Source organism: Abramis brama (genome assembly GCF_963993115.1).
Source record: "Abramis brama genome assembly, chromosome: 14".
Taxonomy (NCBI): domain Eukaryota; kingdom Metazoa; phylum Chordata; class Actinopteri; order Cypriniformes; family Leuciscidae; genus Abramis; species Abramis brama.
Window position 1 is genome coordinate 19,635,266 of NC_139976.1, and position 16,925 is coordinate 19,652,190.

The window sequence follows — 16,925 nt, forward strand, 5'->3', positions numbered from 1 at the left end:
GACAGCTCGCTAAAGACGTAGCTCCACCCCCAAAAGAGGAAGTAAATGTATTGTAGTTCTGGTTAACTGACAGGATGAACAAAACTAAGGCAAGGAATGCCATGTATGAACTACATAGCACATAAAGCTCCATTTACTCACGTGGTTTACGCTTTAGCGTGTAGTCGATTCTGTATGTGCATGTGGCTCTCAGTACGTTAGTTGAAATGGTTTAGATTTGTGTAATAAGAAATAAACTATACATTTGCGCTTGTAAAACCTTGCGGGTCGGTGTCAGTGGAAGAAAGATGTCGGTGTTTATAGATTTAAACATCATCAGCAGTAATGACAAGAACAGACTCCAAAGCATCATAGAGACAGCTGCGCATCGTACGTATCATTAATAGTAACTTAGTTATAGTAGTAGTTTTGAAGGCTTAATCTTATCTGAAATGTAACGCATTGATAATCTAACTATTGAAAACAGGGTAAATAAAAGCCTAGATCTGCTGTACTTTTAGAGAAACACTTAATGCTGTTATAAACTTGTAACGTTAATCTATATTTCAGTTGGCTACTCAACAGTCGCAATAAACTATGTGGTTGAACCACAACAGAAGAAACCGGTATGATATAAATAAGTTACTCTCATTTGTACACTTTGAGGGACTTCATGTGATGATGCTATTATTTTCTTGTATTACAGGAAATTCCTAAGCCACAGAGTGTGTCAGACATATTTGATAAATTCCCAATAGTACAGGTAATTTACTTCAGCATGTTTCCAGAGCATAATTAACCGTGATGAATATTCTGTTAATGAACAGTATGTGCTTTTTTTTTGTTGTTCATAGGGGAAATCATCACCCATCAAAGTACTGAATCGATTGACCATTGTGGCTTCTGATGCATCTCATTTTGTGAGTATATAATGAGGAAACAACAAGAACATTTTTGTTACAGTATTCAAATGGTGAGATTTGTATTGTCGTGTTGTTATTCTCTTCAGAGACCAACCAATGAATACAAAAACTTTGATCTTGTGGCGGTGTACCCCAAAACAGAAAAACTCTTTCATGTAAGTGAAATTGCAATTCTGAATTAGCTTCAGTTTAGGCCAATTAGTATTAGTTATTTTCTTTACATTTCTGATGACAACCAACAGTTGTTGTGTGTTATTAAAGTGTCTGTATGTTTTCCCTCATCTGAGCCAGGCAGCCTGCATGACTTTTGATGTCGACATTATCTGCATTGCAGTGACTGAAAAACAGCCTTTCCATTTTAAAAGGGCTCCGGTTAATGGGGTGAGTTTATAGCATTTTATAGCCATACCTACCAGGTGATTTCAAGCAGCACTAAGGCATTTATTTTAAAGGGCAGCTATTATGACTCTTTTCACAAGATGTAAAATAAGTCTCTGATGTCCCCAGAGTATGTATGTGAAGTTTTAGCTCAAAATACCCAACAGATCATTTTTTACAGCATGTTTAAATTGTCATTTTTTGGGGCTCAGAAAAACGTGCTGTTTTAGTGTGTGCCCCTTTAAATGCAAATTAACTGCTGCTGCCGGCCCAGGGGGCGGAGCTTCATGAGCTCGCGCTCAGAAGAACCAGAAGGACCAGAAGGACAATCTCAACAGAAACTCTCAGTTGCGGTGTTCATTTCGACTCGGGAGTCGTACAATAATGCCCACAGAGCCAGAGAATATATGCTGTATAGAGATAGAACAGGTATAGTTTAGTTTAATTATGGTTATAATGTATTTGTCATCTGCTTTTATCCACTATTAATACAAGCCTGCTGTAGCAAACCCCGTCCGAATGATGACCAAAATATACTGTGATGAGTTCAGTGAAGTTTATTGTACATCACACAAAAGATGAGCGTTAGTTTTACTCCAGAGAATCAAAGTAAGAGCTGAATAAACACAGTATAAGAAGTGAGCATTAAAGTCTTATCCATAAACTCTCTCTCTCTCCCTTTCCTTATCATCAACATACACAGCGAAGTACACAAAACACTCGTTACAACTAACAGTAAACAAATATATACACACCTTTTCAGTGGGTGCTAAATAAACTGGTAAACCTTATATCCGTAAAACGACTCGATGAGCTGTCATAAAGAGCGCGCTCGCACTTTCATTTCTGCCGTGATCAATAACGTTAGTCCTGTCGCTCTGAAGACCGTAAGCTGGATCACAAACAGTACAGATCCATCCTCGAGTAACAACGAGAGTAAATGAAGACTGCTATGTTCATTCTTACATCCAACAACAACACACCTCAATCGCTTACGAGACATTCTTGTATACAGCGGCTCAAGCGTCGAACAATGGCGGACTCTGTGTCCAGCTCACTCAGGGCGGGTCTATGCTCAAACTGAAGTGTCAATCAAGGAGTCGTGGGAGGGGCCTGTGCAATTCTACGTCACATTGCACCGAATCTGAGAACAGCTCATTCTGAGACAGTGCTTATGATTTATTGAGATTGTAAAAAAACCACTGGGTGGATTTTTATCATTCTAGGGTGGTTTTGCTCACACACTGCCAACACACATTTATGTTCAAACACCATGTAAAAGTGAATTTTGCATAATAGGTGCCCTTTAAATTTGATTTGGTAGTTAAATAACCAAAATTACAACAATGTGAATATGAGGACATATTTCACACCAAAATTAAAATAAATGTACTTGCCTCATGTTGAGTTGTATGAGCACCTTTTCAAATATTTTCTCATGGTGTTTTCGGACCACTTTTCTTATACTTTCATTATATCTTTAACATTCCACCTTTCAATATGGGTTTAAAACATCATGAACTTTGATAAATAAGAGAATTGCAATTTTTGTGTGAATTATCCCTTTAATTATCCCTTTATCATCACTGATGTCATTGTTTGTCACTTCAGGCTATTGACAGGGGGGTTTTCTTTGAGATCTGTTATGCAGCAGCCATCAGAGACAACATTATGAGAAGATACACCATTTCCAATGCCTTCGTCCTTATGGAACTCTGCAAAGGAAAAGTATGTTGTCCCTTTTTTATGCATAAATGCCCATAAAACGTTACGCCAATTCAGAAATTGCATTTCCCCCCACAGAATATCATAGTGTCCAGTGGAGCAGAAAGGGTAAAAAAGTATTTTGTTAATATATAATTTCAATATTACTGTATTGTATGGTCAGTATGACCTTTACATCTGTTGTTCTTTTTTTTTTCTTAGCCTCTTGAGTTGAGAGGCCCATATGACATTGCCAATTTGTATCCTTTTTAAATTAGTATATAAATAAGTTGTCTGAATATGTCATGGTACTGTGTGCATGTTGGTATGTTCCTTCATTGAGATTTCAGGGGGCTTGTGTTCAGCCTGTCTGATGGAGACGCCAAAGCTGCCGTTTCTACTAACTGTCGATCTGTCTTGCTGCATGGAGGTAAATTGATGGGAAATAGCCTCACTATTTCCCATTTCTTCAGTAAAGGCATACATCTATGCCACATAGTCCTGTTTCCAGTTAGTTTGCTCTTTGATTTGTGGAGTATGCATTTAAACCAGTGGGCATAAGAGAGGTTTTTATTGATCTTTCAGATCTTTTTGATATTACATTTGTTAAAAATGATATATGAATGTTGTTCATAGGTGATTTTCATGATTCTTTATAATAGAGACGAGAGCTACTGCGTTTGGTGTTGTTCACACCATGAAGAAACCACAAACTCCTGAGAAGCAAGAAGAGGAAACTCCAGCACCTAAAAAGGCCAAAATTGAACTAGTGTAGCCAGTATCAGTATTCTAGATGGAGTTTAAGTTTTCATGTATAATAACTATAGTATTTTAAAATTATATATATATTTTTTCCCTGTTCCTTAAAGTCTTGCAATCTACTTAAAAATGTAATAGTCATGAAAAAATTACTTTTATTTCATCAACCTTTGGAAGAATTGCAACCAAAATGGTTCATGTCTTACTAAATACTTTCAGAAATAAAATCAATCAAGATCAAAACTTAGCTTGAAGCCAAATCTAATCTTAGCAACAGAGCTAATTCAGGCAATGCATTTCCATTTGTGCTTCATTTTCAAAAACTCTTCTAAAAGTTTATTTTTTAAAAGGTGTAATGTCATGCAGAGCTCAATAATACACCTTCCTTAAATATCAGATTCTAAAAATGCAGGTTTTGAGCATATTATGCCCAAAGTGTAGCTGTGGTGGTCAAGTATTGCTTCTATTTTTTACCATCCTTAAAGTTGTCAAAGATAGTTTTAGCTCCGTTCTGCCACTCACAAACACTGTCCATCGGTGACTTTCCCTCCTGAAGAAAACAAAGCAACAGCAAGTGTGATCAAACAATAGTGAAAAGACTCTACAAAAATGTCAAATAAAAATTATTTTAGATAACTTTTTTCCCCTCTAGCAAAAGGAATAAGTTTACATAATTACCAGAAGATGGCACTGCACACAGCTTAAAGGGATAGTTCACCTAAAAATTAAAATTCTGTCATGATTTTCTTACCCTTGTTGTTCCAAACCTGCATGAATTACTTTCTTCTGTTTAACTAAAAAGAAGATTTTAAAAAATGTTGGTAACCAGACAGTTGACAGTAGCCATTGACTTCCATAATATATATATTTTTTCCTACTATGGAAGTCAGTGGCTACCGTCAACTGTTTGGTTACCACCATTCTTCAAAATATATTTTGTGTTCATCAGAACAAAGAAACTCATACAGGTTTAAAACAACATGAGGGTGAGTAAATCATGACAGAATTTACATTCTTGGGCGAACTATCCCTTTAAATAAATAGCTGTCATTTAGACAGATATGCATTGATTGGCTACACCCTATGCAAATTATATTAGCATATATCAGTATCAGCATCCTAATACATCAGCAACAGGATAATAGTATATAGACTAAACATTACATTTAAAAATTCTTACACAATTCTTGAGTTTTAAGTCTCCTCCGTGCATCAGAAGAAGCTGGATCAGTTGGAAACGATTCAGTCTGACAGCATCGTGCATTGGTGTGTCACCCTCCTGATGAAGAATGACATTTAAGTGACCATTAAAGTTAATTAACCATTTACTGACTCAGAGTCTGTGTTGCCTGATTTCTTACTATGTCTTTTGCGTTGACGTCTGCGCCACAGTGAATGAGATGTTCAGCACATTCATATTGTCCTGTCCTGACTGCCACATGAAGGGGAGTGCTGCGAAGCTAAGGACGCCAAGAGTGACCAAAAGAGACAGTATGTCAGACCACACCAGCTATATCATTAAAACAAATTTGCAGTTTGAATAACTACTTCTACCTTGTCTCTGGAATCCAGTTTTGCCCCATGATTGAGTAGTGCTTCCAGCACTGGCAAACTGCCGCCACGACAAGCCCAGTGAACTTCAGTTGCTTGAAGCTATTTAAACACAATCATGAGAGTAAGAAGTTCCACTGATGTTATCCAAATTTGTATCCACAGAATAGATGTACTATGGAGGAATGGCATGCTGCTCATTTTTTTATTATATATATATATATATATTTGAAAACAAAATTTGGTGCAACCAACGTGAAGGGCAAACAACAGGAAGTGAGATAATGGTGAGAACCTCTGGCCCCATGACATAAAGATCAATGAGGATCAAAAATACATGAACTAATATATTATATTGAGGCCCTAAAAGATGCAAGAAATGGAAAAGCAAAATGAATATATAGAATTTCTTTAATAATTTTCTCTTGGTAGGCTAATTTCATGCAAATTATCCCCTATGTAGTTGTTTTCCTCTTTTTGTTGTTTCTTTGATACTATTATGAATGTAACAGTTGAATACATTGTGATCCTCTGTACGTCTATTATGTTCTTGTTAATTCAATATAAACTTTTAAATTAGAAATAAAAGAAACATGCAAATGCATGTTTTCAAGAAAACATGCCATACTTTTTACTTGGTTACACTCAGACTTTATTGAAAATGGTATAAATGTTTTTTCAAAACCATTATGAAACTGACATGAATACAAACATTTCTAAGAATTTGGTACATGGATTTTAAGCAGTATTAAAATATTTTCCCTTGTCTTTACCTTGCACGTTTTTATCAAGCACAAATGTGTGTTTGTATCCATATAAAAAGTACATGTAAACAGAATTCAGTATACCTTGTCCTTATTTTCAATTGAAGCACCGGCCTCTAGCAGCGTGTTCACAATCTCCACGTTTCCTTGTGAGCAAGCTCTGTGTAAAGCTGTACGGTTGAACTAGAAAAAAAAAAACAGTATTGTGTTTTAGTCCTTTAATGCTTACAGTTGACTTTTATTCATTGTGTTGGGTAAACTCACATTATCACATGCATCTGGGTCCGCACCTCTGGCAAGGTAACTCTTGATCATTGGCAATTTGTTATCCAGCGCTGCCTTCAGGAAGTCATCCTCGTCAACAAAATCATTCTGTGAAACAATGAGATATGATTATTTCAGGGATTGAAATCTCTTATTAATGAGGATTATTTTGAAGCAAAATGACCATTGTTTACCACTATCTCTTGTTCAGACTTTATTTTGTAGACTGGTGTACTGATTTTTATCTTCTGACTCCCTTGTAGAATCTCCTGGAGGTCATTTGTGCTGTTGTCAGTCTGCAAAATCATTTCATATGCTAAAGAAAATACACTTCTAATCACATGCTTGCTGAGGTATTAAAACCATCTTCACTATCACTCTGAAGATTATTATGGCTTTTCAGATGATGGTCAACAGAGATCTTGCATTCTTCAGAAGGATATTTCTGTGCCACATCGTCCTGTTCTTTGTTTCCACTTATGTCTGTAACCTAAAATAATAGTAGCATAAAAATAAAACACCTATATAATGATAACCTAATCATTGTCTGTCATCATTTACTCATTACATCATTTTACAAACCTGTGTGACTTTCTTTCTTCTGCAGAGCACAAAATAACATATTTTTCATAATGTAATGTTAGTAACCAAACTGTAAATTGTAAAAATATCTTATTTTGTGTTCCATGCAAGAAAGAAAGTCATGGTTTGGAATGACATGAGGGTGATTAAATGACAGAATTTTCATTTTTGGATAAACTATCCCTTTTTAAAACACCCATTATAGAACACAGAAAATGCAGTGTTGATAAAAAAAAGAGGTAAAATATATAAAGAGATATAATCCATCTCCTTTCAGATTTCTCAAGCAGTTTGAGCTATTTGAAAAAAGAGTTTGTTTTCAAATACTTCAAATAATATAAGTATGCCTGGTATTATCTGTATGTAGTGAAGTGACGTGACGTGAAGGCCAATGGTAACCCATATTCGAAATGTGTCCTCTGCATTTAACCCATCCAAGTTAGTGCACACATTAGTGAGTAGTGAACACACACATGCCACAACTGCCCCGGTATGTCTTTTGTACAAAAATAAAACATACAACAAAAATTCTGAGCAGGGATAAAGGAGAGCAGGAGATTAGGACCTAAAATTCTGAGATGCACAAAAGAAACTGGATCAAAAGCATCAAATGAAACTATATATATATATATATATATATATAAATACACAGAAAGACATTTAGAAGTGCCTACCAGTTCATCGACCTGTAGGATTCCCATGACTTTACTTGAAAATTCCTTGTGTCAAAACTATAGCATCTGAGCCAAGTGTCACTTACATATGTGGTGGCGACAGTTGGAGGAGGTGATGGTCCTGCATTTTGTTCAGTGACTCCCACATCTAAGGTGTCCCTCATCACTGTGATGTCACATTTTGGGTGGCGCTGAAGGTGAAAAAACACCATTTTCAGAAGTTAAATGCCTTTGAGAGACATTTGACATTCCAAAATGAAACCTGAGGGGAACTCGAGGTGCCGCCATAGAGCCCCTTGTCTCAAGGATGAGTTACAGTTGTCCACAGAGCTGAAATCACAGAACACCACTTCACATAACACACACAAATGTTTATGAAGTTATGAATATAACATCATAATCAGTTTTGACTGTCTCATATATTAGGGGAGCTGTCTTCATTTATGAGGCTATTTTCTTCTGGGTTTCATCACTTACATTACTTCTGTTACAAGAGCAGGTCAAATTGTCACACCCTGTGACTATTTTAAATGGAGCTGCCCATGAATCACGTAGAGTAATGAGTCACATGTATGGTTGACTTGTCACATGTACATGGTCTATAAACCTGAGAAATGATGCAGATCTAAAGAATTTATCTGTTAAAATGAATATATAGTGACATTGTACCATGTCTAATTGAGTGCCATTTTCAAAGTTTTCTTAAGCACTGCATATAGCATATTTTAACAAGCAGAATATTTCACTGGTGTTAGACAGAGAGATCCCTCCTAAATACCTATTTGTTTGTATCATCAGCATCATGAAGAGTACAAAATATTGTCATTGGAGTCTATGGACACAGGTGTCTTATTTATTCATTTAAATTTATTCATAGCAACTCAGAAATGTTGCTCATAGCAGCTCAGAAAAAAACAAAAAATACAAATGGAAGATTAACGTATTTAACGTATTTCTTTAATAACTGTATCAAGAGTTCAACAAGTTGGATATATAAAATTATAATATTAGTGCAGGGGTTTAAACTGGGGGCTGACATGGAATATTTGCGAGAAAATCTGATTAAATATGTATATTTAATATATGTATGTAAAATAACATTTTCTCAAAGACACTGTGTACAATGTATTTAGAGGGTTGATCATTTAATAATCATATAAATACTTTTGTTTATACACAAATCGAAACACGTTAAAATTGTAATTTTATTGTGAATCAAATCAAAGATTTTAAATTTGCAAACATCTGTGAATTGTGAACTGAATTTTTTCACCACTGCGTAAACTTTCATCTGTATCATTAAAATCACAATCAAATCAAAATAGATAATTCTTATTTTTTATGGAAAGTTGTACACCTTTTCTATTATAAATGATTTATCCATGGACATCCTTTTTCTTTTTCTTTCATGATCCCCCATAATCTTTAATCAAAATAATGGTATGTCATCTCTTCTCTGATGTGTTTACTGGCCTGAGGGCAGGACTTCACAGATCTTTATTGGGAAGGGTTTAAGCAATGTTTCTGATGCTTATTCAATGAACCATAAACAATTATTGCACATGCACAGTTGAACAGTCCTCAAGACACCAAATGTTTACAGGCGGTAGCCAATCAAGTTTACAATACAATAACTCAGAAAAACACCTTGGTGCCTTGGTGGAAAGATCTGTGAAATTTGGTTTAAGTCTCAGTTGTTGAATCTTTTTATGTACATTCAAATATTTACACGTTAATTTTGCAGATAAAACATTTGCAGATAAAAAAAAGCAGTTGAAATCGAGAGGAAGTTTAATTGATAAGGGAATCAATCCAATCAGATGAGACTTCTACATTTACACTATATGTATTTTGTTGATGTATTTAGGCCATAGGTCAGTAGGATATATGATATGTGAAGTGAAGCTTCCGTCTTGTGTTTTTATCTGTCCTCATTCTCAGTGTGTTATTAAAATGCTTGTAAAAGATGATCTGTAACTTAACACATTGCCTGAATACCTATAGCAACCATTTCTGGACCGTGTAACAGCTTCTACCTGCTCTTTAATGACCTGAGGTCTGACATGCACACGCAAAGCTGTAAACAGTTTTTCAGTAGAGAGACCACTTGAAATCTGTGGCTTTGCACATTAGCATTTTTTACTTTTTCTTAAACCATGTGATTTTATTGTCATCTTTAATCTTTTTCTTAAATCTTTTCTAATTGTAAACAGTATTTTTACTGTATTTCCATAAAAATATCTTCTTTTTTTTTTAACAAGTGTTCAGTGTTCTTCTAATCTGAAGGCATGTCTTACATTAACTTCATGCTTTTGAGTTTTCAGTCAGGTGGTATACTCTGACTGATTTATCTACTATGGCACGTGTGTGTGTGTGTTGAACTTGTCACCACCCAGCTCTGGTACAGCATACCTTGAGCAATATTAATATGGAATATGAAATATGAACCTTGAGCTGATACATACATTAGAGATACTGTATCACATTAAGCGATGCTTAATGTCAAATAAAATATTATTCAATGTTGATGCATGACATTTTAGTCATATAACAGAAAAGTTGAGCATTTGAGTAATCGGCAGAGCAACAGGTCATGAGCCTCTTGCATTAAACACCTGAGACCCTTGAAGGCAGAAGAGCGGGGACCACAGAGACTGCAGCTTGTGAAGATAGATGATCCTGTACATAAACAGGTGGAAATATTATTTCACACTCTTGCTAGCTTATTTTTATTTCATTTATCTGATTATTATCTCCAATAGGACATAACAGGACAATTTTGATCTTGTTTTCATTGTAATTAACATTTCCACCACATCTCACATTATGTATTGTTTAACAATTTCTGTGGCTAATTTCATAGTTAGCATTTCATGTATTCTATACTGTACATAAACACAATTAAATAATTGTTTTGCATTAAATATTATTCATTTTTGTATAATTAAAAAAAAAAAAATACATCTTGACTTTAAAGATGTAAACAAGTACATGAACCTTTTAAAAATAACTTAAAAGCAGCAAAATTGTTGCTTGTGGCGGAAATGACACCAGACACAGTTGCAATTTATGTATAGATTTGTGCAAATTAAATTATTTTCACACAATAAATATTGAATAGTTACATTTATATTGTTTATGTTTATTTTTAAGAATTAATTGATTATATCCTTGTGAAATCCAAGTATGTCCTCATAAAGGAAAAGTGTGTATCACACCTAAGAGGAAGAGGAAGACCAAATGTGAGTGGACTTCAAGCATTTAATCAGTTTGAGACATTCTCATTTGCTCCCTTAAAATTGTGTTTTTGGCCTTGCAGTTTCAGCAATTAAAATTATACCTCAATCTCAAAATTTAGATATTATATTGACTTGAGATTCATTGCTGTGTCACATTTTTGCATACAACCCAGTTACACATTCATTTATTCATTCATATCAGGTCCTCTTTTGTACTCTATTTATGGAAAGTGTTCTTCTATAATACAATATACTGTAAAGTAAGCCGATCATTTCTGCATTTTATAGTGTGCTTTAGATTTCTCAGGTATAGGCTAAGAAGTCTTTCATGTAACAGATATGTACATATTAGTGCTGTCTGATGGTTGTAATTGTGTTTTCACAGTGTGACTGATGTGAGGTGCTGATTGAGCAGACAGCAGTGGGACTGGAATGTGTGGTATGCCTCCTAATGAGAGAGGGATTCAGAGAACTTTCTCTACACCAGTCTGCCAACAAGTTGTTATAGTTAGAAAGAACAGAATGCAATTATGCTCAGTTTCTTGAAAACTAAACAGCTGTTTTTGCTCGTTCATTTACATTACATAATTTACTTAATTTTCCAGGTCCGGGTCCGTCATTACGATTTTAAAATAAATTTGCATTAAATATATTTAATTAAGTGGAATAGATCCATTATGGTCAGAGTCCACTTGTTTTATGCAGTTAAGTGCTTCTTGCCTATAGTTCTTGTGGAATATTTTCTGTTGCTATCAACTGTGGGAATTTTGCAACAGCCACGTTTCGGTGGTAGTTCCTTGTTGTCACACAAATGTAACATCTGAGCATGCAGTGATGTGCACACTGAACACTAATTTGTATAGCCCATTTTTGTTTCACGAGTTCACACTTACATACAATTAGAGGGAGGGAGTAAAGTTTAATGCGTATTTGGCGTGCTGTCCGGGGGGAGGGCTCCGAGCTCGGCCTGAACCCAGAGTAGGCTACTCCCCCCGTATGTAAGTGGTTAGGACTAGAAGTGTGGAGAAAGGGTGGTGGAGGGATGCTGCTAAACTGTCAATGAATTGAGGTGAGACTGCTAAAAAAAAAATATAGGCCTACACCTCTTATCGTTGATTGCTGAGTGCTCTCCACTCGTGTTAATTATCTGAACGTGATCCTCCCGAACTTTGTTAATAAAACATAATTTTGTGAGAGTAAATTTGTTTTACTCATCCATATTTTTACCTAAAATATCTTTCTTCATGTATTCTAGTGTGATGCTGTGAAAAATAAATAAAGGGCAATTTATATAAATTTAGGGGGGTTGAGGCTACTTATGCCTCTCCTTATTAATGCAAAACTTGCATGAACTGGCAGGTACCTTGCCTTGTTATAATAGCAGGTACTGCCTTGTACAGGTCTTAGTAATACAGTAATAACGAATCCACCAGCTTGACAGTGCTGCCACATGTCTGTCTTCATTGATAAACTGGTTCTGTTACCGGACTAGCTGGTAATTGAAGGCTGCGCCCTAGTTTGTGTCCAATCAGAGACAATCTGCCATGGAATGAATAAAACAGCAATGCGTAAACAAGAACTGGAAAGTCCTCCGCCCCCTTCCCCATAACATCTCAAAAGAAAGCAGTTCCGTATTCCGTGCCGCTACTACAACCATCACTTTCAATAGCCCAAATTCGGTCAAGCCTGTTTGTAAAAATCAATGCGCATCATCGACATGGACCCATCATTTGTAGAAGGTAAGAGATGGTCGCTACTGTCTGACTGCAGCTGCGTGTCGTTTTCACGCTCTCCCTTCATCGTAAAGTTTCGGGTGGGATGGGAATGCGGTCTCGTGTCATATATCAAGTTCGTCAGCATGTCTGTCTCTCTGTAGGAGACTAGTTGTCAGGGTAGAGTTGGTTATTTAGTGCGCACTGGTAAGCGATAATACACTCGCCTCTCGCCTGCTGAAAGTGACACATACAAATGGTAGCAAGTTAAAACGAGTGCAGCACTGATCGCTCATTATTCGTTATCGACGTAACGCAGCACACAGGGTTTTTACAGGAAGATGACGCAGAGAATGACACTCACACTGACGGTAGCCAAGTGAGGATAAACCGACTAGTTTTTGACAGTAGACTTTAAAAAAACACTTACTGTCGTGAAGATGTCATGAGAAGCGACGTAGCTAATGAGGATTAGCTGAGGATTAACGTTGGAGTATAGGCTATATGACAAACCCGTATTGAATCTATTTGTCAAAACCTTTCATATGTCTGATCCCAACATAAGATATGGGGCGTCAAACTAATGTAAAATAGGACAAAATACAACGTTCACAGGCCCAAATTTTGTGTCGGTTGATATTATTACAAAATAACACGAATTCCCCACTTTATACAGGACTTTTTGTAAGGATGAACGCAGTTAGACTTTTATTTAATGTAATTTTTGAAGCCCCTCTGTACTTTGAGTTTAACCCAATGGTTTCGTTTTGAAGCAGTAGGCGGGGCTTTATGCACCTGTAGACTGCTCAAACAAATGTAAGCCATTCAGTTTTTCAAACATTAAAAGTTGCACTCAGAATTATGGATAACAAGTAATCATATATTAACTTTATATTGCGGTTTTAAAAGAGTGTCTAAGAAAAACATGCAAACCAGACAATATATCAGCAAACACAATATAGATAGGCCTACTTAACAACTTAAAGGCAGGGTAGGTAGGACTATATAAAAATAAAAGATCCAAATTTGTTAAAACTTTCTATATATATCAATACATAATTAAAATGTAAGTACTCTGAAAAAAAAGAGTATAAAAATCAAGTGACTCTAGACCGTTTAATCTGTATTAAACACAGCTCATTATTTCGATTCGGGACGAATCAAAGGATTGGCTTAGGCGACTGTCACTCTCTCTCGCAACCATGGCAACCACCCTTTTGCCACGGGATCTGCCCTCTTGCGCGCGCACGTTTGATTTGAGGAATTCGAGAGGCACGGAACCTAGGAATAGCAAAACAATGGCAGACAAAGAGCAATCAAAATTCACATTACCGGCATGCAGTTAGTGAAGGCAAACAAGGCAAAAAAAGAAGACAGTACAAGAAAAGGCAATGAACAAAAAGTCTTTGGATAAACAAAGAAATAAAACGCGTGTCAATATCATCGTGGCTTTCCAGCGACCACCCCGTCCTCAGCCTCTACTTCCTCGGACCCTAGTTGCACGCCACGGCCTCTTGCACGACCTCCTCTGCTTCGCCCTAAAATTATTTTTATTTTACAAAAGGACATTTTACAAACCTACATTTTGCGCATGTGCTCCTGCATGCACTTTTCCAGTCACAACACAGCAATCAAAGGAGGACGCGCTGAAAACTGTAATGCTGTTCTCTTCCATCATAACTCGTACTGAGAAGGTTTGAGTTGCAAAGGAATTTGTGACTGTTTCAGCTGTTCAACCACATCAAAGTTTCGTAATTAGTAAGTCCGTGCTTTTTCTCTTTTTGTTCTTATGTGCTGAAGGGCTGCTGTGCCTTGGTGAAACGGTGTTTGTACGTACGTGAAGAGCTCTTTTCCAAAACGCCATAAACCTAAAAAGCTGCCTCAAAGAACCAGCAAAAGTAATGATTATGAATGTGTAAAATATTGCAATAAGACATTTTAATTGTTTATTAATTTCTGTGTCGGCTGCAAAGATGAAGTTGACGATATTTGACTCGCGATCTTCGCAGTAGGCTAGTGAACGCATGCACCGGAGAAATGCACATTTAGGCTACATAGTTTTATTTTGTTTTGGATGGTTTTGTTTAGAACCAGATTTCTGTAAATATATTCCACATTTTTTAGGCCTGTGAGGCGAGGCTACGGTTCGGTTCACGATGATATAATCTCCAGTTCAAGCACCTTATGTTGTGATTGATAGCCTATATTTACTTTATGTATTTAATCCAGGAATGAAAATATTAATGAATTAATGAAAAAAAAAAATATTAAAATTAAGATACAATTAATACAAAACGAAATTCGTTTTAAAGAAAGGCTTTGTGCTTTCTGTTTTGAGGTCTCTGTTAAAGTTTGAAAGTCTTAGTGCAGCTTTCAGAGCGCTCGCGTCCATAATGGAGAACTGTCAAGTAATATTGTTTTTTCCTCATAAATGCAAACACGAAAAATAAAAGACAAAAACTTTTTTAAAAAGACAAACCATAAATTTAGAAGAAAAAAAAAAAGATGGATTTATAGCGTTTTGGGGGAAAAATGAATGGATTTATACTGTTTTGAAAATGTTATTTTTTTTTTACTTTGAATTGATCATCAACAATATTGTTGTTTGATTTAATAATCACTGTTGCAAGAAGTGCCTAGTTAAGTTTTTTTTTTTTTTTTTTTTTTTTTGTAAGTGGAAAAAGTAGGGGCTGCCACAGATTCTGTTTAGTTAGCTCCTTTATTGTTTTTTTCTATAGCCTAGAATAATATAGGTCAAATGCAGCAAGTCAAAAGACCAACTGGACCTTTTTTGCCAGTTTGCTCACATTTCTTTGAAGGATGGCAAAAATATCGCCTGAATATCGATATCTAGATATTGGAAAAAAATATCGAGATATTCATTTTTGTCAATATCTCCCACCCCTACATGCAGAACACCATATATGTTATGAATCTTACACGAAATTCATCTTCAGCACAATATAACTGATGGTAATGTAAAAAAGTGTATCAATGCAACCTGTTTTTAGCTTATATAACTAGCTCGTTAACGAATCAAAAAATATATATATTTTAAATTTACCAATATCAATATGCTAGCTTGATAGTGAGTACTAAAATACATCTTATTTGTTTATATTCATAAGCAATTAGCGTTAGATTTTTTTATTACATGTGATTCTGACATGATGTCACTACATGCACTGTGCTCCTTCCTCTCTGCTTCTCTCAGGTAAATAATGCGTCTTCAGCTCAGCGGTTGGAGTCGCGCGTTCATGTGTTTTGGGGGCGTGGCTTTGGAAGGAGCCCAGAAGGGAGGGGGTGGAGTGAATGGAAATAATGAACTGTCTTTAAAACAGTCCTGAGAGGTCTACAGACACTCGATTTTTATACTTTCTTTTTCAGAGTACTTACATTTTAATTATGTATTGATATGTACATAAAGTTTAAACAAATTTGAAAAAGAAGTTTTTTAGACCATTCCTACCTACCCTGCCTTTAATGAAGGCAGAGACATAGTCCAGAGATGTGCAGTATATATGCGATGAACCGGCCTAAACACAATGAGTAAGAGTAGAAAAGTAAATGTCCAAGCAAGCAGCTCTCACACTACCGATCAAGGATGAACCATAGGAAAATGACCATAACCATAGGAAAGTGAATTGGGGAATGTCCATTATGTGTTGTAGGAGTAGTAGTAGTATAAGACAGAAAAAAAAATAGATGGAAAGCTTCTGTGTGCAGTTAGTAAACATACTTCAGTAGGCCAGTAGGTGTCAGTACAAAATCCGTGATGATGCACAGAATCAGAATCCAAAACCTCTGGTCAGTACAAAATCCAAAACCACTGGTACTTTTGGCATAAATAAGAGTGAGCGTAAATCAATCCACCCAAAATCACATACTTCCCTACTACATACAAAACATAGCAAAAACAGTATGTGAAAAGAGTAGTATTTCAGAATTCACATAATTCATAAAACACAAAACAGTAGGTGAAAAGTACCTTGGATGACTTCCTACTTCCAGATTCTGAATTGTGCCTTTAATGGACACTTTACTATCCCATGAGGCCACAGAAGAGGATTTGTGAATGGCAGTGAAGTGATGCAACTGACGCTGTTAGGTCACATGACTATAAAAACGACAACATGATGAATGTAGGCTAGTACATCCAGATTACATTTATTGGCCTACTATGCAAATTCATACTATATAGAATATACTTTTCACAGTCGGAAAATAAGGGCTTTTTCAAAAGAAGCTCCTCCTACTTAGAGAGTTTGCGATTTTTGGATTCAGCCTTACTGAATTCACCTTTAACAAACTATAAAAGTTACACATAAAGATATCCAAAGCAATAAAAGTGAAAAAAAAAAAAAAAGTCAAAAAGATATCACATTTTTGTTTCAAA

At 35.8% G+C, this 16,925-nt stretch overlaps 3 protein-coding genes across 3 annotated transcripts in view; 2 read left to right on the forward strand and 1 right to left on the reverse strand.

Annotated features, from left to right (window-relative positions):
* Positions 1-132: 132 nt before the first annotated feature.
* On the forward strand, positions 133-5,075 carry rpp30 (ribonuclease P/MRP 30 subunit). Its single transcript, XM_084134303.1, has 11 exons — positions 133-369; positions 550-605; positions 686-742; positions 834-899; positions 989-1,057; positions 1,194-1,283; positions 2,892-3,008; positions 3,084-3,113; positions 3,207-3,244; positions 3,335-3,414; positions 3,647-5,075. Exons 1-11 carry the CDS (start codon positions 288-290, stop codon positions 3,757-3,759), a joined length of 798 nt encoding a protein of 265 aa, XP_083990429.1. The 5' UTR covers positions 133-287; the 3' UTR covers positions 3,760-5,075.
* ankrd1b (ankyrin repeat domain 1b (cardiac muscle)) lies at positions 5,061-13,018 on the reverse strand. The gene is made up of 7 exons (XM_084134305.1): positions 12,960-13,018; positions 7,665-7,769; positions 6,517-6,618; positions 6,323-6,430; positions 6,143-6,241; positions 5,298-5,396; positions 5,061-5,203 (listed from the first exon to the last, which is right to left on the reverse strand). Exons 2-7 carry the CDS (start codon positions 7,740-7,742, stop codon positions 5,069-5,071), a joined length of 621 nt encoding a protein of 206 aa, XP_083990431.1. The 5' UTR covers positions 7,743-7,769; positions 12,960-13,018; the 3' UTR covers positions 5,061-5,068.
* Positions 12,411-16,925, forward strand: part of pcgf5b (polycomb group ring finger 5b) — a 20,079-nt gene continuing 15,564 nt past the window's right edge. The window contains exon 1 of the mRNA XM_084134304.1: positions 12,411-12,556. The gene's annotated coding sequence lies outside the window, so the exon portion shown is untranslated. The remainder of the gene's footprint in view (positions 12,557-16,925) is intronic.